We start from the raw sequence: 21,550 nt of genomic DNA, 5'->3' as shown, positions 1-21,550 counted from the left end.
TTGTCAGAGAGGAAGAAGTGATCTTTCGTCTTTGTTGTTGCAGGGGCTTTGTGTCTGTGTGCGAGTGGGAAGGTGCACAGCGCACACAGCACAGAATGATCGAAGGAGACGAGTCCAAAAAGACAAACGCTCATAAAAAATAAATAATAATAATACAAACTTTAATTATTGCCGTACAGGCATTTGCAACATCACGCTAAAACATTGATTCGAATTAATTCGATATATCGCCCTGCCCTAACATCCAGTATCAACTGTGTGTTTGCGTGACATCTACTACAGGGGACAAAAAGCAATTTAGTTTGATTTGTTGTTTGAGGACAGTTAAATTATTGACCTACATCCTAACATTTAGATGTACATTATTGGGGATAATATCTGCAACAAGCAATTCAGTTTCAAAAACTACAGAGAGAGGGCTTTTGAAGAAAATCATTGTTCATTTTTATTTTGTATTACCCCTAAGCACATCACATTAGGGATGAAAGGTTAGTGGGGTTCCCTCCAGTTGCTGGCTCACTCCCCACCAAATCCATTATGCATTGTGGGTAAATAGTGACTGACTGATCTACATATAATTGCCAGCAGTTATTTATGATGCAAGGTTTGTGGATCAGTCAGTCGGCAGTCGCCTGAACTGTCGGCTGCAATGTCGAACATACCATTTTCTTCACCCTCACAACTTCCTGATTTTCGCTGGGACGTCACTAAGTCATGCCGTAACTGGTAGAGCCGCTCATAGAGATAGTTAGAGGACGCTACATGTAATCTGTCCCAATATGGCATCTGTGAGAGCATAGGCAGCGCCATGGTTTCCACTAGTTACAACAGCCACAAAGTCAAAATTGGCTATATCGTGACAAATTATAAAAACCAAAATGTGCTTTTTGGTATTAATTTAAGGTTATGGTTAGGCATAAGGTTAGCAGTGGGGTTAAGGTTAGGTTTAAAATCACATAAAAAAAATATAAATTGTAGAAATAGCTGGGGAGTATAACTTTGTGGCTGTGGTAACTAATGATCACAGCACCATTGAGACCATCTTCATTTTGAAGTAGTCCATTTTCTTCTACTCATTCTATGAGTTGGTAAACCTGGAGTGTGTTGTTTGAACAGGTATAAAGCCAAGGTTGGCGATGTACTGCCACCTGCAGTTATGGAATGTTTGCTCACAAGTATAACTAATTGGCTGATCCCTCCTGATGACCTGGATGGAATTATGTGATTCTGCTGAGATCCTGTGATCCTGCTGAGGGGAGGACGGCGCTTAATAATGTCTGGAACGGCGCAAATCGAATGGCATCAAACACATGGAAACCATGTGGTTTGATACCACTCCAGTCTAGCCATTACCACAAGCCCGTCCTCCCCAATTAAGGCGCCACCAACCTCATATGATGTGGTACTTCCTTAACACATAGGAAGTCCCACCAAGTTGACTACTTCAAACTGGTAAGTCCTCAATCGCGCTGCCCATAGTTATCAAGAGAATATGAGGTGGAAAATTGAACTCCACAGGGTAGTGCTATTAGTCCTATCTCATTCACGTTGATGATTGATGATATCTTTGGGGATATTGGACAGGGTATAGGGGCGGCGTTATATGCAGATGATGGTGCCATTTCGAAAAGGGGAAGGAATATTCCTTATGTAACAGAGAAAATGCAAGGTGCTGTTGTAGCAGTAGATGAATGGTCCTTATCATGGGGTTATAAATTATCTAAAACATGCCATATGTTGTTCGCTAACAAAAAGATTAAGGAAGATGTCAGGGTTCTATTATATGGAGAATGAATGAAAAGGGTAACAGAATTTAAGTATTTGGGGCTATGGTTTGATGAAAAGCTTACATGGAGACATCATATTACATGTATTGAGACTAAATGTAAGAAAGTATTACATTTACATTTTACATTTTAGTCATTTAGCAGACGCTGTTATCCAGAGCGACTTACAGGAGCAATTAGGGTTAAGTGCCTTGCTCAAGGGCAAATTTACGTCATTTAGCAGACGCTCTTATCCAGAGCGACTTACAAATTGGTGCATTCACCCTATAGCCAGTGGGATAACCACTTTCCAATTATTATTATTTTTTTTATTTTTTTTTGGGGGGGGGGTAGAAGGATTACTTTATCCTATCCCAGGTATTCCTTAAAGAGGTGGGGTTTCAAATGTCTCCGGAAGGTGGTGAGTGACTCCGCTGTCCTGGCGTCGTGAGGGAGCTTGTTCCACCATTGGGGTGCCAGAGCAGCGAACAGTTTTTACTGGGCTGAGCGGGAACTATGCTTCCGCAGAGGAAGGGGAGCCAGCAGGCCAGAGGTGGATGAACGCAATGCCCTCGTTTGGGTGTAGGGACTGATCAGAGCCTGAAGGTACGGAGGTGCCGTTCCCCTCACTGCTCCATAGGCAAGCACCATGGTCTTGTAACGGATGCGAGCCTCAACTGGAAGCCAGTGGAGTGTGCGGAGGAGGGGGGTGACGTGAGAGAACTTGGGAAGGTTGAACACCAGACGGGCTGCGGCATTCTGGATGAGTTGTAGGGGTTTAATGGCACAGGCAGGGAGGCCAGCCAACAGCGAGTTGCAGTAATCCAGACGGGAGATGACAAGTGCCTGGATTAGGACCTGTGCCGCTTCCTGTGTAAGGCAGGGTCGTACTCTCCGAATGTTGTAGAGCATGAACCTGCAGGATCGGGTCACCGCCTTGATGTTAGCGGAGAACGACAGGGTGTTGTCCAGGGTCACGCCAAGGCTCTTCGCACTCTGGGAGGAGGACACAACGGAGTTGTCAACCGTGATGGCGAGATCATGGAACGGGCAGTCCTTCCCCGGGAGGAAGAGCAGCTCCGTCTTGCCAGGGTTCAGCTTGAGGTGGTGATCCGTCATCCATACTGATATGTCTGCCAGACATGCAGAGATGCCATTCGCCACCTGGTTATCAGAAGGGGGAAAGGAGAAGATTAGTTGTGTATCGTCAGCGTAGCAATGATAGGAGAGGCCATGTGAGGATATGACAGAGCCAAGTGACTTGGTGTATAGGGAGAAAAGGAGAGGGCCTAGAACTGAGCCCTGGGGGACACCAGTGGTGAGAGCACGTGGTGCGGAGACAGCTTCTCGCCACGCCACTTGGTAGGAGCGACCGGTCAGGTAGGACGCAATCCAGGAGTGAGCCGCGCCGGAGATGCCCAGCTCGGAGAGGGTGGAGAGGAGGATCTGATGGTTCACAGTATCAAAGGCAGCAGACAGGTCTAGAAGGACAAGAGCAGAGGAGAGAGAGTTAGCTTTAGCAGTGCGGAGAGCCTCCGTGACACAGAGAAGAGCAGTCTCAGTTGAATGACCAGTCCTGAAACCTGACTGGTTTGGATTACATCTTATGAGGACAATAGTTGGTCATGATTGGGTGGCAGTTTTTACTGAATATTTATCGTACTTTGATGAGATCGTCCATAGATTATGGGTACTTTGTAGTTCTGCGGCTTTTACATTGCTGTTGCGCCTTGATAGGATGCAAGTGAGGGCACTCAGGATGTGCGATGGTGCATTTAAAACCACACAGGTTGAGGCTTTACAAGTAGATACTGGGGAAATGCCACTATCCCTTAGAAGAGTTAAGCTAGCCCTGGCATACTGGGCAAGACTGAAGGGTAGTACGGTAAATCATCATACATTGACAGTATTGGAAGACTGTTGGGAATATGAACAATATCAAGAGGGGTTTTGGCCCAGAGATTGGAAAAAGGGTTGATGAATATGCACAGAGATATTGGTATAGGGCCATCTGTGGCAATAGGAAATGTGCCACCGTGGTTTTATACAAGACCACATGTTGATCTTAGCCTGATAGAAGAAATTAAACAGTAGGGTGAAGAAGATAATGTAGGAACAATAGTGGATCAATATATTAGTAATCAGTTTTACTTGTCTTGCAGTGTATACAGATGGTTCAAAGGATCCCATGAATGGGAAGACAGGAGCAGGTAATACTTACTCCTGAGTTTGATGTTAATCTATGCAAGAGACTAACTAATGATTTATCTGTATAATCAACAGAAATGGTTGTGATAATTGTTGAATTGCAATGGATAGAGGAGGTGCAACCAAGAAGAGTAGTAATATGTTCAGACTCTGCATCAGTTTTGTGTAGTTTAAGATCTGGAAAGTCAGAATGTGAGGATTTATGGTTAAAAATAATGACGGTGTTGTTAGGGTTACAAAGAAATGGTATTGAAATTCAGTTCGGTTGGATTCCGGCTCATACAGGTGTTTATGGAAATTATATAGTAGATATAATAGCAATAAGAGCAGTGAAAAATAATATTGTGGATATTCGGGTGCAGTTGGGTAGAGGGGAAATTAAAACATTGATTCTTGAAAAATGGGTTTGATTGCTGGCAGAGACAATGGGATAAAAGTAGTAAGGGCAGATATTTGTAAATCTGTACAGGAGATAGTGTTATATAGTGAGAAGAGAAGGGAAGAGGTTATGTTGTGTAAAATGAGATTATGGCATACGGGATTTAATTCATCTTTGAAATTGATAGGGAAACATGGAACTGGAATGTGTAATGGATGTATGGTAGAGGAAACGGTTGAACATGTATTATTATTTTGTGAAATGTATGATGTAGAAAGGGAGAGGTTGTTTGACAGGGTCAGAGAGGTTGGACGGGAATGGTGAGTGGGTGATATTTTGCGTGGCGGTGATGTGAGTAGTGAGGTTTGTAGGGAATTATTTTATATTATTAGAAATTCCGGGTTAGTTAAGAGAATATAGTGGTATAGATAGGTCGTGACCGGCCTCACACTCCAGTACAGTAGGTGGCGGTGTATGCACCTGTCAGTTGGTTGCGATTCGACAATAAAACTTAAAGAAGAAGGCGCTGCCCATGCTAAAGCTGGATTTTGTGCAGTAGCGTCCTCTATCTATCTCTATGGAGCCGCTGCACATTGCACAACCGCATTGTTGTTTGGGAAAAGAAACCAGGGGCAGCTTGCTAGCTATTGATTATTAGCCAGTTGGAAAAGGACATTAGCTAGTATTTGGTGGCTTTTCCAAAATATTTATGTTTAAAATAGAATCGAATTTGGAATTTAGACAGTCGTCTTGGATACCTCTTGGTATCTTTCAAATTTATAATTCAAAGCTGCTCGAGCGGTGCCCGTTGGATGAGAGGATTGCGTGTGGATTTACTGCTGCTGCTCTGCGCAGGCCACTTCGGCGCCATTGCTTGCAAGCGCTGCTGTTTTCAAAAGCGGAATTACTGAAAATACAAAGGTAGGTATAGACACATTTCCTTTGCACACACATACACATGCATTTCAGACAGACCTAAAAGCATTTATACAAATGGATTCTACATGCTAGTGGGGAAAATAATAACTTTAACGAATCGACTCGGATTCTTGTTTAGTCCGACGTCATATTTCCCTCTTGGCGTATTGTGAACGAACTGTCCTAGCTAGCTAACTCTTTGGTAAGTGATATCGCTGGCGCTGTGTTTTTACGGGATTTCCCTCTCCTGGCTTCATATAAATATATTATATTTATGCCTGGCTCAACGTTCAACAAATTCTGAAGCTAACGTTAGGTAGCTACCGCGTTAGCTCTGAATCTAGTTAACTTGCTAGCTAGTTGGCCACAAACTGACTTTACGCTAAATTAGCCTAGCAAACGTTAGCCAGTTAACTAACTTCTAGCCTAATAGCAAAGGCACCATTACGTTAAAGTAGCTAGCTAGTTGTGTTTAAGTAGATAGCACAATTTAGCAGTGCCAAGCTAGTTAACTAACATTAGCTAGCTACTTTATTATTATATTATTATTACTAGCTAGATCTTTTTCGCTGACAGTTGACTAGCCAGGCTAGCTACATGGTTGCCTAATTAGACTGTGATACCAATTATTGGTATAGTCTGAAACAAAGCGCAAAAACTTGTCAAGTGTTCAAAAAAGCCTGAATGTTGACTACAATTACGGTTGAACTTACTGTACCGGTTGTCTGTGTGTTTGGTCCTTCATCTGGTCGAAATTTGAGACAAAATATCCACAGGTAATTATTATTTACCCGACTTTTTATTACGCAGGTACTGCCATTTAAATTTCTGGCACAAACGAAAAACCATGTAAACACCTGCAAGACTTGGGTTAGTATGGATGCATCACTTGTATGTACTTCCGTCTTGTGCACGTGCCTTAGGTCATGAGCAAACATCTTTATTTCCGCATACAGAGACCCACATGTTTACATTTTAGTCATTTAGCAGACGCTCTTATCCAGAGCGACTTACAGTTATGAGTGCATACATTTTTCATACTGGCTCCCCGTGGGAATCGAACCCACAACCCTGGCGTTGCAAGCGCCATGCTCTACCAACTGAGCTACATGTTGTAACGTTAGTCGGTTTAATAATACTTCCCTGTGGATATTTTGTCAAAAATTTCGACCAGCTGAAGGACCAACCCCACGGACAATCAATCGTCAGAGTAAGTTCAAATAATTTTATTCAGCATTCATGACAGACAAGGGACATTTAGTTTTTTCTTCATCTATGTAAATGTACATGGTTATGCTGTACACCAGGGTTTCCCAACCCTCTCCTCGGCCCCCCCAGACGTTTCACATTTTTGTTTGACATTTTAGTCATTTAGCAGACGCTCTTATCCAGAGCGACTTACAGTTAGTGAGTGCATACATTTTTCATACTGGCCCCCCGTGCTGTACATTTTACATTTACATTTTGGAAAGCATCACCACATTCGGGACTAGCTATGCTGCACAATGGAAGCATCGCCACATTCGAGACTAGGCCTAGTCTTGTTAATGAAGAGCCTTATTTTATGTCCACTCATCAGAATAGTAGACTTAACTGAGAAAGGGAAATTGTGGCTGGATAATGATTTATTACAATCTTGGTTGGTATTGGCCTAGGTGAAATTTCAATCAAATCGTTTTTTTGTTGCAGTTTCTTTAGGTCTTCAAGATGAAGAAAAAAGTGCGGCATCATAATCGCATGTCCACGCCCCAGAGGCCCTCCTCGCCCATCAAACCTTCACCGAACAAGGAGACCCTGACCTACGCCCAGGCCCAGCGCATGGTGGACCTGGAGATAGATGGCCGCGTGCACAGGATCAGCATATATGATAAGTTGGACGTCATCACCGACGATGACCCCACGGCCCAAGAGATCATGGAGTGCAACAGCAACAAGGAGAACAACGAGAAGCCCCAGCTAGTCCTGGTGCGCTCGGTGAGGCTCAAAGACAACCAGCAGAAGAGGAACACTGCCCTCACCACCACGCACGGAGCTGCCCCGCAAGGGAGTGCCCTCTTGGAACCCAAGTTTCGCACTGTGGAGTACAACCTTCCCGCGGTGTCTCGGAGGCCCTCCATCTATTATAAGTTTTGTGAGAAGACTGCTGAAGAGCTGGATGAGGAGGTGGAATACGACATGGATGAGGAGGATTACGCCTGGCTGGATCTGCTCAACGACAAGAGGAAAAGTGAGGGCGTCAGCCAGGTGTCCCAGAACCTCTTTGAGTTCCTTATGGACCGCTTTGAGAAGGAGTCCTTCTTTGACAGCCAGGGTCGGAGTGACCCCCAGTCCCTCATCGACGAGGACGCTGTCTGCTGCATCTGCATGGACGGAGATGGCCAGGACAGCAATGTCATCCTCTTCTGTGACTCCTGCAACATGGCCGTGCACCAGGAGTGCTACGGTGTTCCCTACATCCCAGAGGGCCAGTGGCTGTGTCGCCACTGCCTCCAGTGCCCCTCACGGCCCGCTGAGTGTGTCTTCTGCCCGAACAAGGGCGGCGCCCTGAAGAAGACTGATGACGACCGCTGGGGCCACGTGGTGTGTGCCCTGTGGGTGCCAGAGGTGGGCTTCTCTGACACGGTCTTCATCGAGCCCATCGACGGCGTCAGCAATATTCCGCCCGCCCGCTGGAAGCTCACCTGCTATCTCTGCAAGGAGAAGGGTGCCGGGGCCTGCATCCAGTGTCACAAGGTTAACTGTTACACAGCCTTCCACGTCAGCTGTGCCCAAAAGGCCGGCCTCTACATGAAAATGGAGCCTGTCAAGGAATTCACAGAGACCGGTTCGCCCACTTTCTCTGTGAAGAAGACAGCCTTCTGCTCCGCTCACACTCCTAAAGGGTGCACCTGGAGACCCCTCGCCATCTACGAGGAAGGCCATGCTAAAAACGGTGTCTGTCACAAGAGGGGTGACAAAAGAGGGAGGAGGAGGTTAAAAGGGTGGCTGAAGAAGAATAAGACAGTAGTGGTGGTGCCTGAGGTAAAGGAAGAAGCTCCCGCTGCGCCTGGGCCTAGTATAACCCCCAGCAGGTAGGCATATTATTTTTACTTCATTTGTCTACCAACCAAATGTTTCTAAATATTTTCCTAAATTACAAACCTCCCAATTGATGGGTGAAATAGGCATTCAAAAGAATAATCCTGCGTCTGACCAATGCTAACATACATACCCTCCCCCCCTCAGTTTCGACACGATCCTCAATCAAGTGTCTGTCCAGAAGAAGAAGGCGTTTGTGGAGCGGGTCCTGAGCTACTGGATGCAGAAGAGACAGTCGAGGAACGGCGTTCCACTGATCAGGCGGCTACAGGCCAACCCCCAGTCCCCCAAACCAGAGCAGCTGGTCAGTCCAGTGGTCAGTCTAATTGTTCATTAACTTTCATGACATTTCTTGTGTTTTAAAACCTTTCTCAGATGCTCGAAAATCAAAAATAAAGCAGGCTAATAATTGATTTGATAAAGATGAGACGTTTCCTGTGTCTAGGCCTTTTTCTCAAACGTCTTTAGATTATAGTAGTATTTTATTAGGGTCCAAACAGGAAACCAAACACAACAAATAAAATGCATAATATACATGACACTACATAATATAATACATATATAAATTGAGATGGGCCATTTATTCATTTCAGTATAGACTATAAAAAAAGAGAAGAAATGTAATTAAAATTAGCCTAGTTTATTTTAGTCAGAGCCATATTAAAAATGGCTCACAGCCAGTGTGCATAGAAGGTAGCTCCTTGTCATTTTCTGCCCCCATTACCTGAGATTGATGTCTTGTGAATGTACATTAAAATGCCTTTTTGAACTCTGATGTTACAGGACAGCAGGGTGGAGGATAATCAAGCGATGAAGGAGCAGCTAAAGGAATGGCACCGCCTACGCCAAGACCTGGAGCGAGCTCGCCTATTGCTAGAACTGATCAGGAAGAGGGAGAAGCTAAAGAGAGAGGAGGTACAGAGAATTGGTTTTCTTAGTTTCCACAGTAGTGAAATAAGAATGTTTGTGACATCATATCAATGGATAGTTGTGTGAGCCCTCCTATAAGTAAAATGTGGTAAAAATAATTTCCTCTCCTTTCGAAAGAATCTGTGACCATGTTTCAATCTACAGATTTTATGCGAGTAAAGTCATACTGCATAAAATCAAGTAAAATTCACGACAGCTGTGATGGAAACAGGTTTCAGTACAATGTTATAAATACAGACAGATAATTTGTTCGTTCGACATGGTGGGATCTTTTTGTCTGTAAAATTATTTATGTGAGAAATGGCGGTGGAAACGCCTTTTTATGTACAAATATTGATATAAAAACCATCATATCGAAGTAAACTTGGAGTCACGCGATACTATGGTGTGTGGTTCTCCCACTACAACTTGAGAAACCATGCAGTTTACTAGGCTACAGATGAAATAAGTTACGATGAAATTCACAGGGTGGTGAAAGTGCACAGTGCTCTTGATGCTCCTTTCCAATAAATATCGAGGGTCTTATTCTGGTGACATAATGATTAATGCTTGACTGCTGTTTGACAAATAAAAATTATTCTTGCTCATATCCATTCTAATCTCATTATGTAGACTAGCCTACCCGCACAGCCTTCCTGCACTGTATCGGCGAGCTCTTGGCTAGAGCGCACGTGCCAAAACCAGAGAAGGCACATTTGCTATATAACGCAACAGTTTTTGTGACAAAACTATCGGTAGAGTTAAATGCGATGGAAACACATTGAACTTTAGATTTGTATTTGGCACATGAAAACATACATTTTGTGTGCACTACATCATCACACGCTGATTGTTATCCTCAACAAGTCTGTTTGGTGGAAACACACCACTGGTGGGAAAATTCGCATATTTTCTTTATGCATATTTTTGAATATTTGCATGGAAATCTGTCGCCAGTTGGATGGAAACCTAGCTTGTGTTGTTAAAACGGTTTTAGGATTGGTTTTTGGAAGCCTTAGTAAATATTAGTATACTGCTACAGCTTTGTGTTCTGTCCTGTCCCCATTCAGATGAAGCTCCAACAGTCCGTTCTGGAGGTACAGCTCACACCTTTAAACATTCTACTTCGAGCCGTACTGGACCAGCTTCAGGAGAAGGACGCAGCCAAGATCTTTGCCCAGCCTGTCAGCGTTAAAGAGGTAAGGTCCCCCACACCCCACAATAGAATGTTACTTTCACAAATTGAAAAAAAAATGCCTATATATTTCTATTTCATTCTTTGGGTACCCTTTCTTTCAGCATCATGTTTTGTTTGCCATCTCCCCATCCCTCTCAGGTGCCTGACTACTTGGACCACATCAAGAAGCCAATGGACTTCTCCACCATGAGGAAGCGCATTGATGCCCACGGCTACAAGAGCCTGGAGGAGTTTGAGGCTGACTTCGACCAGATCATATTCAACTGCATGAAGTACAACGCCAAGGACACGTTCTTCCATAAAGCCGCTCTGCGTCTGCAAGACCGAGGCGGGGCCATCCTCCGGAAGACTCGTCGGGAGGCTGAGCGACTCGGCTTTGACTTTGCCAGCGGGATGCACCTTCCTGAGCAACCCAAGGTGGAGGCTCCTCCCCCTTTCTCCTGGGACGATGGTAAGAACATGGTCTACATATGTTTACTTCTATATTAATCTGTCCACAGCCAAATCAAGTAAAGACCCTTTGCTGAATCCAACTATTTTTTTTTTGTTTTTTATTTTATTTCACCTTTATTTAACCAGGTAAGCCAGTTGAGAACAGGTTCTCATTTACAACTGCGACCTGGCCAAGATAAAGCAAAGTAGTGCAATAAAAACAACACAGAGTTACATATGGGGTAATAAAAAAAACATAAAGTCAGAAATACAACAGAAAATATATATACAGTGTGTGCAAATGTAGCAAGTTATGGAGGTAAGGCAATAAATAGGCTATAGTGCAGAATAATTACAATAGTATTAACACTGGAATGCTAGATGTGCAAGAGATTATGTGCAAATAGAGATACTGGGGTGCAAAAGAGCAAAATAAATAACAATATAGGGATGAGGTAGTTGGGTGGGCTAATTTCAGATGGGCTGTGTACAGGTGCAGTGATCGGTAAGGTGCTCTGACAACTGATGCTTAAAGTTATTGAGGGAGATAAGAGTCTCCAGCTTCAGAGATTTTTGCAATTCGTTCCAGTCATTGGCAGCAGAGAACTGGAAGGAATGGCGGCCAAAGGAGGTGTTGGCTTTGGGAATGACCAGAGAGATATACCTGCTGGAGCGCAGACTACGGGTGGGTGCTGCTATGGTGACCAATGAGCTAAGATAAGGCGGGGATTTGCCTAGCAGTGATTTATAGATGGCCTGGAGCCAGTGGGTTTGACGACGAACATGTAGTGAGGACCAGCCAACAAGAGCGTACAGGTCACAGTGGTGGGTAGTGTATGGGGCTTTGGAGACAAAACGGATGGCACTGTGATAGACTACATCCAATTTGCTGAGTAGAGTGTTGGAGGCTATTTTGTAAATGACATCGCCGAAGTCAAGGATCGGTAGGATAGTCAGTTTTACGAGGGCATGTTTGGCAGCATGAGTGAAGGAGGCTTTGTTGCGAAATAGGAAGCCGATTCTAGATTTAACTTTGGATTGGAGATTCTTTATGTGAGTCTGGAAGTTGAGTTTACAGTCTAACCAGACACCTAGATATTTGTAGTTGTCCACATACTCTAGGTCAGACCCGTCGAGAGTGGTGATTCTAGTCGGGTGGGCGGGTGCTAGCAGCGTTCGATTGAAAAGCATGCATTTAGTTTTACTAGTGTTTAAGAGCAGTTGAAGGCTACTGAAGGATTGTTGTATGGCATTGAAGCTCGTTTGGAGGTTTGTTAACACAGTGTCCAATGAAGGGCCAGATATATACAAAATGGTGTCGTCTGCGTAGAGGTGGATCTGAGAGTCACCAGCAGCAAGAGCGACATCATTGATATACACGGAGAAAAGTGTCGGCCCAAGAATTGAACCCTGTGGCACCCCCATAGAGACTGCCATAGGTCCAGACAACAGGCCCTCCGATTTGACACACTGAACTCTATCTGAGAAGTAGTTGGTGAACCAGGCGAGGCAGTCATTTGAGAAACCAAGGCTATTTAGTCTGCCAATAAGAATGCGGTGGTTGACAGAGTCGAAAGCCTTGGCCAGGTCGATGAAGACGGCTGCACAGTACTGTCTATTATCAATCGCGGTTATAATATCGTTTAGGACCTTGAGCGTGGCTGAAGTGCACCCGTGACCAGCTCGGAAACCGGATTGCATAGCGGAGAAGGTACGGTGGTATTCGAAATGGTCGATGATCTGTTTGTTAACTTGGCTTTCGAATACTTTCGAAAGGCAGGGCAGGATGGATATAGGTCTGTAGCAGTTTGGATCTAGAGTGTCACCCCCTTTGAAGAGGGGGATGACCGCGGCAGCTTTCCAATCTCTGGGGATCTCAGACGTTATGAAAGAGAGGTTGAACAGACTAGTAATAGGGGTTGCGACAATTTCGGCGGCTAGTTTTAGAAAGAAAGGGTCCAGATTGTCTAGCCCAGCTGATTTGTAGGGGTCCAGATTTTGCAGCGCTTTCAAAACATCAGCTGTCTGAATTTGTGTGAAGGAGAAGCGGGGGGGGCATGGGCAAGTTGCAGCAGAGGGTGCAGAGTTGGTGGCCGGGTTAGTGGTAGCCAGATGGAAAGCATGGCCAGCTGTAGCAAAATGCTTGTTGAAATTCTCGATTATTGTAGATTTATCGGTGGTGCTAGTGTTTCCTAGCCTCAGTGCAGTGGGCAGCTGGGAGGAAGTGCTCTTATTCTCCATGGACTTTACAGTGTCCCAAAACTTTTTGGAGTTAGTGCTACAGGATGCAAATTTCTGTTTGAAAAAGTTAGCCTTTGCTTTCCTGACTGCTTGTGTATATTGGTTCCTAACTTCCCTGAAAAGTTGCATATCGCGGGGGCTATTTGATGCTAATGCTGTACGCCACAGGATGTTTTTGTGCTGGTCAAGGGCAGTCAAGTCTGAGGAGAACCAGGGGCTATATCGGTTCTTAGTTCTGTATTTTTTGAATGGGGCATGTTTATTTAAGATTGAGAGGAAATTACTTTTAAGGAACAACCAGGCAACTATTGATTTATGGTACTGTAGCATTTCGGAATGGGGCCACAGCTGAGCTCAGCCAATCAAGTTGTTGTTTGTGTGTCTTGCAGTGGACCGGATACTAAACCCAGCCAACCGGCAGCACATGTCTTTGGAAGAGCAACTGAAAGAGCTGCTGGAGAAGCTGGACATGAGCAGTGCCATGAAGTCCAGTCCATCTCGCAGCAAGCGACTGAAGCTGCTCAAAAAGACCATCACAGATGTTCGCAGCTCAATAAACCTAAAGATGCGACGCCCCGCAACCACCCCCTCTGAACCGAAACCAGCAGAGACTGAGGAGAAACCACTGCCCCCCATTCGACACAGCACACAGGAAGATGGTACGTACCAGGTGGTCTAAAAGCAAATAATTGGTTAAATAATGCTTTCTCCTTGCTTTGATGTCTTATTTGATGAACTGTAGGCTATTAGCTAATGCTTGTCTATTCCACAAGTCAGGATGTTTTCATTTCCTACTGTGATTCTGTTTTGATTGTATAGGAGGCGAGTCTTTGCCCCCACCGAAACTAGAGCCGTTGAACTTGTCGCCGCCACTTGTCAACTCAGACAGTCATTCAGAACCTCCCATGCTCAAGCCCATCAAATCCAATGCGGACAAGAGCCAGAAGACCTCCAAGTGCAACGGTGTCAAGACCGCTACCTCAGTACCCCGGGAAACTCTCAACGGGCACATCTCTAACCCGCTTGTCCCCGACAGTCACCTCAGTGTCGTGGCCACCTCCACGCTCGCAGAGCCCTCTAGCACGGGCAACAGGCGAACCAACGTGCTCTTTCGCAAGTCCAAGAATGCCAGCCCTCAGAAACCCCCAAGGACAGCTGAGCACCCGCTCGGCTCCCCGCTGCTGGGCACTAAAACCTTCCTCTCTGTGGTCATTCCTCGCTTGGAGACTCTCCTCCTACCCAGGAAGAGGACCCACAGTGCCTGTGGAGACTGTGACCAGGATGAGGAGGAATCCCCCATCAAGCGCCTTGACACAGGTAAAGCCCAGTGTAAAATCAAAATATCACGTTTTTTGCATGCAAAATGTTGTCGTATTGGAGATGCAAGATTGTGTGTAGACCATTAGTTTTTTCTTGTCTCCAGGACTAGCTAACGGCTTTGTCGTCGAGCCGGAGTGTGAAGCCAGTCCCATTAGGCCACTGGAGCCTCGCAGGCGCTGCACCTCTGAGTCCAGCATCTCCCCTAGCGGCAGCGTGCTGTGTACGACCAGGTATGCTTGTTGACACCTCAGCACATTAGTAATAATTCAGCCTCTCTCTGCCGGCAGCACTCTACTGTGTAACACCAGGTACAGGATTAGCAGTGCGCCTACATCACAGTGCCATGTTAGCATTTATATCCAGCGTATGCTCTAAGAGCCATTTGTGGTAGAAGGCAGGATGTTGCACTCCACTACTGGCACATTAGCTTCCCCTGTTTCCCTTTGTTTCCTGCAGCACGGTCAGTGTGCCGAAAAGTGGGAAAGGAAGGCCATCCATGGCACGTAGGAGCACAGTGGACGACAAAAACGCACTCATCACCTGTATCGAAAATGGGGACTTCACCAAAGCCTCTAAGATTGCAGCAGGTGAGACACTGGTTCTTAGCACAAACACACTTTCAGGAGATAAAGGCCAGGAGGGATTTACATTATGAATGATGCATGTATCCATTTTTGTGGTAGCGGTCTAACATTTCTTTCTGGAATAGCTAACTAAGTCCTCTGCCATTGCCCTGTCACCAAAAGCTTATTCGTATTAGTTTATTTGTAGTTTTATTCTGAGAGTAATTTGGAATTCTACCATTTTTCCAAAAATGTATTGGCCAGTAAACATCAAGGAATCCTGTGCATGAATTAGCTTCCAATGAACCGCAAGTCTCAGCTTAGGCAAGTAGAGGGTAGCCTGAAATCCAGACCTGTTTTTCTGTTAACATTCCACTATATGTACTCCTTGTCATATGCCAAACATTTGTTTAGCATGACAAGGAGTGGCAAGGATTGGAATGTTAGCACAACAGACTGGTACCCAGGCTAAGTAGAGGGGCTTTTTTTGTCCTGACTTGGCCTGACTGGTAAACAAGTTCTAAGATTTGTAGTATATAAACTCAGCAAAAAAAGAAATGTCCTCTCACTGTGAACTGTGTTTATTTTCAGCGAACTTAACATGTGTAAATATTTGTATGAACATAACAAGATTCAACAACTGAGACATTAACTGAATAGGTTCCACAGACATGTGACTAACAGAAATTGAATAATGTGTCCCTGAACAAAGGAGGGGGGGGGGGGGGGTCAAAATCAAAAGTAACAGTCAGTATCTGGTGTGGCCACCAGCTGCATTAAGTACTGCAGTGCACCTCCTCCTCATGGACTACACCAGATTTGCCAGTTCTTGCTGTGAGATGTTACCCCGCTCTTCCACCAAGGCACCTACAAGTTCCCAGACTTTTCTGGGGGTAATGGCCCTAGCCCTCACCCTCCGATCCAACAGGTCCCAGACGTGCTCAATGGGATTGAGATCCGGGCTCTTCACTGGCCATGGCAAAACACTGACATTCCTGTCTTGCAGGAAATCACGAACAGAACGAGCAGTATGGCTAGTGGCATTGTCATGTCAGGATGAGCCTGCAGGAAGGGTACCACATGAGGGAGGAGGATGTCTTCCCTGTAACGCACAGCGTTGAGATTGCCTGCAATGACAACAAGCTCAGTCCGATGATGCTGTGACACACCGCCCCAGACCATGACCGACCCTCCACCTCCAACTCGATCCTGCTCCAGAGTACAGGCCTCAGTATAACGCTCATTCGTTCGACGATAAACACAAATCCGACCATCACCCCTGGTGAGACAAAACCGCGACTCGTCAGTGAAGAGCACTTTTTGCCAGTCCTGTCTGGGCCAGCGACGGTGGGTTTGTGCCCATAGCCGGTCATGTCTGGTGAGGACCTGCCTTTCAACAGGCCTACAAGCCCTCAGTCCAGCCTCTCTCAGCCTATTGCGGACAGTCAGTGCACTGATGGAGGGATTGTGCGTTCCTGGTTTAACTTGGGCAGTTGTTGTTGCCATCCTGTACCTGTCCCGATGGTGTGATGTTCGGATGTACCGATCCTGTGCAGGTGTTGTTACACATGGTCTGCCACTGCAAGGACGATCAGCTGTCCGTCCTGTCTCCCTGTAGTGGCATCTCACAGTACGGACATTGCAATTAATTGCCCTTGCCACATCTGCAGTCCTCATGCCTCCTTGCAGCATGCCTAAGGCACGTTCACGCAGATGAGCATGGACCCTGGGCATCTTTCTTTTGGTGTTTTTCAGACAGTAGAAAGGCCTCTAGTGTCCTAAGTTTTGATAACTGTGACCTTAATTGCCTACTGTCTGTAAGCTGTTAGTGTCTTAACGACCCTTCCACAGGTGCATGTTCATTAATTGTTTATGGTTCATTGAACAAGCATAGGAAACAGTGTTTAAACCCTTTACAATGAAGATCTGTGAAGTTATTTGGATTTTTACAAATTATCTTTTTGTTGCTGAGTGTGTGTATATATACAGTGAGGAAAAAAGTATTTGATCCCCTGCTGATTTTGTACGTTTGCCCACTGACAAAAAAATGATCAGTCTAATTTTAATGGTAGATTTATTTGAACAGTGAGAGACAGAATAACAACAAACAAATCCAGAAAAACGCATGTCAAAAAAGTTATAAATTGATTTGCATTTTAATGAGGGAAATAAGTATTTGACCCCTCTGCAAAACATGACTTAGTACTTGGTGGCAAAACCCTTGTTGGCAATCACAGAGGTCAGACGTTTCTTGTAGTTGTCCACCAGGTTTGCACACATCTCAGGAGGGATTTTGTCCCACTCCTCTTTGCAGATCTTCTCCAAGTCATTAAGGTTTCGAGGCTGACGTTTGGCAACTCGAACCTTCAGCTCCCTCCACAGATTTTCTAAGGGATTAAGGTCTGGAGACTGGCTAGGCCACTCCAGGACCTTAATGGGCTTCTTCTTGAGCCACTCCTTTGTTGCCTTGGCCGTGTGTTTTGGGTCATTGTCATGCTGGAATACCCATCCACGACCCATTTTCAATGCCCTGGCTGAGGGAAGGAGGTTCTCACCCAAGATTTGATGGTACATGGCCCCATCCATCGTCCCTTTGATGCGGTGAAGTTGTCCTGTCCCCTTAGCAGAAAAACACCCCCAAAGCATAATGTTTCCACCTCCATGTTTGACGGTGGGGAAGGTGTTCTTGGGGTCATAGGCAGCATTCCTCCTCCGCAAAACACGGCGAGTTGAGTTGATGCCAAAGAGCTCGATTTTGGTCTCATCTGACCACAACGCTTTCACCCAGTTCTCCTCTGAATCATTCAGATGTTCACTGGCAAACTTCAGATGGGCCTGTATATGTGCTTTCTTGAGCAGGGGGACCTTGCGTGCACTGCAGGATTTCAGTCCTTCACGGCGTAGTGTGTTACCAATTGTTTTCTTGGTGACTATGGTCCCAGCTGCCTTGAGATCATTGACAAGATCCTCCCGTGTAGTTCTGGGCTGATTCCTCACCATTCTCATGATCATTGCAACTCCACGAGGTGAGATCTTGCATGGAGCCCCAGGCCGAGGGAGATTGACAGATCTTTTGTGTTTCTTCCATTTGCGAATAATCGCACCAACTGTTGTCACCTTCTCACCAAGCTGTTTGGCAATGGTCGTGTAGCCCATTCCAGCCTAGTGTAGGTCTACAATCTTGTCCCTGACATCCTTGGAGAGCTCTTTGGTCTTGGCCATGGTGGAGAGTTTGGAATCTGATTTGATTTATTGCTTCTGTGGACAGGTGTCTTTTTATACAGGTAACAAACTGAGATTAGGAGCACTCCCTTTAAGAGTGTGCGCCTAATCTCAGCTCGTTACCTGTATAAAAGACACCTGAGAGCCAGAAATCTTTCTGATTGAGAGGGGGTCAAATACTAATTTCCCTCATTTAAAATGCAAATCAATTTATAACATTTTTGACATGCGTTTTCTGGATTTTTTTGTTGTTATTCTGTCTCTCACTGTTCAAATAAACCTACCATTAAAATTATAGACTGATCATGTCTTTGTCAGTGGGCAAACGTACAAAATCAGCAGGGGATCAAATACTTTTTTCCCTCACTGTATATATATTTATTGATTTAGACAGGAATGTGTGTTTGCCAGCATGTGTGTGTTCTTGGTAAGACTGCGTCTGAGCACGGAACATGAGTTTGTTTGACAGCAGACAGCTGAGACTCTCAGCGCACTGGGGCCATGGTTATGGTTGGGATTCTTTTATGTCCCAGTGGCCTGAGCTGACATGCCCCAAGGCAGCAATGGTCTCCCTGTCATCCTGTCCAGACTAATCAATCCCACTTCCTCTACATAATTCATCAGTTTTCGGTCGTCTTCTCCTCTCGGTCGCAAACTGCGGAATGGTTACCCTCTACATCGACCTTGTGTTATTTCATAATTCATACGACTAACACTGTATTTCACTGTTTTGATGCCCTGTAATATTTCCCTGTGTGTGAAAGTACATTCTTGTTTTTTGTGTGCTGGTGTTGTCTTTCCCTATCAGTGTGAGCATGGCTTTTAGAGTAGTATTCTTGTCTGTTTGCAGTGAACACCCCATAACTTGCTTGTCGTTATTCCTGCTTCCGTAGAAGTTGGCAACGGAAATATTTGGATGTCCGCTAGTGCTGAACCCCTTAAACTAGTTTGGGCAAAATGTAGTGGATATCCCTCCTACCCCGCCTTGGTGAGTGAGAGCATGTGTCCCAGAGACTGGCCATCTATATGTCTCATTTCCCATCCATTCGTCTCATCGTAAGTGGTGTAGCTGGTGTTTGTGCACGCCCTGCAGCTAGCTGCTCAGTTCCAATGTGTTGTGGATGGAATGTGTGTTAGGAGTCACTGAGGAGGAGTAACACAGATTGCTTAGAGCTTTCCGGGTGACTCGGGTAGCATGGCATCCGTGTGTGGTAGTGTGTTGTCAGTGTAATTGTTTTAATGTCAGTTCCTGTCCACCGGTCTGAACCTCTGCTTCATCACCAGGATTCACTGCGTCCTCTTGTTTTCAGACCACTAGAGTCAATCACTTCTCTCTCCTTCCGTCCCTCCCTCCCAGATCATAGACCCCAAGATGCAGAGGGCGGGGTGTCACCACAACGGGGTCTCCCTGCCCCCTCTGGACGTGCTCAGGGTCGGAGAGCTGATGCAGTACAGGTCCGAAGAGAAACTCTTCCTCGTCCACTTCTTCGACAACAAGCACAGCTGGTGAGATGACGCTCCCCCTCTATGGTTCGCCATTTGTATAATCTTCTAACTTGGCCAACAGTTTATTTTCAAGTTTAAGTGCCCAGGTTCAGGTTTTCTTGATTTCCAATGGTAGTCAGAGGTAATATGATGATGTAGCATAATGCAAACGCTACGTCACTTTATTTGACAGGCAATGGCTTCCTAGATCCAAGATGGTTCCCTTTGGTATCAATAAGACCGTGGACAAGATCAAACTGATGGAGGGCCGCTCCTCTGGCATCCGTAAAGCCGTACAGACCGCCTTCAAGCGCGCCACGAGCCACCTGAGCCAGGTCGGGGACGGGCTTAGCAGCGAGCCCTGCCATGTGGACTGAATCTGGTCATACACCCCCCTCATCTCTAGGGAGAGTCCATCCTTAACTCCTTTTCCTTGATATTCCACAGCAGCCCTGGTATTCCCCTCTCGTACACACCCCTCATTGTGTTTACGGTCTCCTCTAGTGGAGGAGCAGCCCAACGGTCTCTTGGTGCAGGTTTTCATTCCGCCTCACTGAGCTGCTCATGGGTAAACGGTTTGGGGATGACGCCACGCTGCGTATGCTCCATTTTAATCTATTCCATTCTAAATACTGTAGCTTGCAACATTCAAATGAATCAATGAGCTATGCAACTGGACTCAAGCAATTGGGTTTGCGGCTGCAAAAACCTTCATACGGAGTCCGAGGACCGACTTGTGAAAATCACTGGTCTAATGTGATGAATGTGCCGGAGTTGAGTCTCTGTCTTGTAATGTGCTGCAAGACTGCTGCAACCTTCACTCCCATCTCCTCTCTGCAGCAGCCCTGGATTTAACCCTGTAAATACCTGCACAAGGCCTGACACTAATTTATTCTGTTTTCAGTTATTATTGGTACTGCGTGTTCACTTTTGCTATTGATACTGCAGGGGTGATTCATGGCAGCACTATGGTGCATATTAAGTATTTGCTGGTGCTACAACCTGTGCAAGTCTAGGCTACAACCGACTCAACCAGGGAAAAATATATACTGTATTGATTGAACATTTATTTTAGTTTTTTTATTTCAGCTACTTTTTTTTAACGGTTTCTTAAGTTATCGAAGTTTATGGAAAAGCTTCTCTTGGCATTAATGTGTTTTTAAATACAATAATGGTTTTACGGGACTTGGTGTGTTTTTTTTGTGTACATATTTATATAAATCTTTATACTTGTATACATCAGATGCTTTCAGTGTTTAAAAAGCTGAATGTGCATCATTCACACACAACCAAAAATCAGCTGCCCAGATTGTCATACATTTTAATTTTTTTTGCCTTGTGTGATCAGTGAATAACAACCTGCAAAACGTTGTCTTCGTACACAATGGTTTTGACTGTGTTACAGGGACCATGACCATGGGTGAATGTGCCTGTACTAATTTATTGTAAAAGAGAAATGTATATGCATTACTTTATATAGAAAGAGTCGTAAGAGATACTAATGGCTCACTAGGAGCCTGCCGTAGAGGCCCTTTTTGCATATTTTTTTTTTATTTTTTACCTGAGGCATTAATCTTAAAGGTGGGAATAGAATCCATGACCTTTTATTCAGTTGGGAGGATCTGGGGTAGCAGTGGGTAGAATAATTTTTCTTTCTCCCAAAATACATTTTCGTATGGACGTTCTATAAATAGACTTACTAGTCTTATTCTCTGGGAAAATCACATTATAGCCAATGGAGTAGATGCTGGCAAAGTCCAGTATTTTTATAAAACACTGAAAATAAAAAAAATTATTAAATAACTGATTTGTGTTGTATGGATTTTGTGTT

The 21,550-nt window shown here is 45.0% G+C and overlaps 2 protein-coding genes across 2 annotated transcripts; one reads left to right on the top strand and one right to left on the bottom strand.

The window, feature by feature from the left end:
• Positions 1-2,107: 2,107 nt before the first annotated feature.
• LOC311149053 (uncharacterized protein) lies at positions 2,108-6,189 on the bottom strand. Its single transcript, XM_084186155.1, has 2 exons — positions 5,985-6,189; positions 2,108-3,247 (listed from the first exon to the last, which is right to left on the bottom strand). The coding sequence occupies exon 2, from the start codon at positions 2,883-2,885 to the stop codon at positions 2,262-2,264; it is 624 nt and encodes a 207-aa protein (XP_084042281.1). The 5' UTR covers positions 2,886-3,247; positions 5,985-6,189; the 3' UTR covers positions 2,108-2,261.
• On the top strand, positions 4,986-21,522 carry LOC311149047 (bromodomain-containing protein 1-like). Its single transcript, XM_084186148.1, has 12 exons — positions 4,986-5,274; positions 6,961-8,342; positions 8,497-8,665; positions 9,133-9,264; positions 10,329-10,457; positions 10,595-10,907; positions 13,519-13,788; positions 13,949-14,446; positions 14,553-14,679; positions 14,906-15,036; positions 19,592-19,740; positions 19,913-21,522. Exons 2-12 carry the CDS (start codon positions 6,979-6,981, stop codon positions 19,925-19,927), a joined length of 3,297 nt encoding a protein of 1,098 aa, XP_084042274.1. The 5' UTR covers positions 4,986-5,274; positions 6,961-6,978; the 3' UTR covers positions 19,928-21,522.
• Positions 21,523-21,550: the final 28 nt, after the last annotated feature.

This window comes from Coregonus lavaretus, assembly GCF_964263955.1.
Source record: "Coregonus lavaretus genome assembly, chromosome: 21".
Taxonomy (NCBI): Eukaryota; Metazoa; Chordata; class Actinopteri; order Salmoniformes; family Salmonidae; genus Coregonus; species Coregonus lavaretus.
The sequence above is the reverse complement of the archived record's forward strand: the minus strand, read 5'-3'. Positions and strand labels throughout refer to the sequence as shown.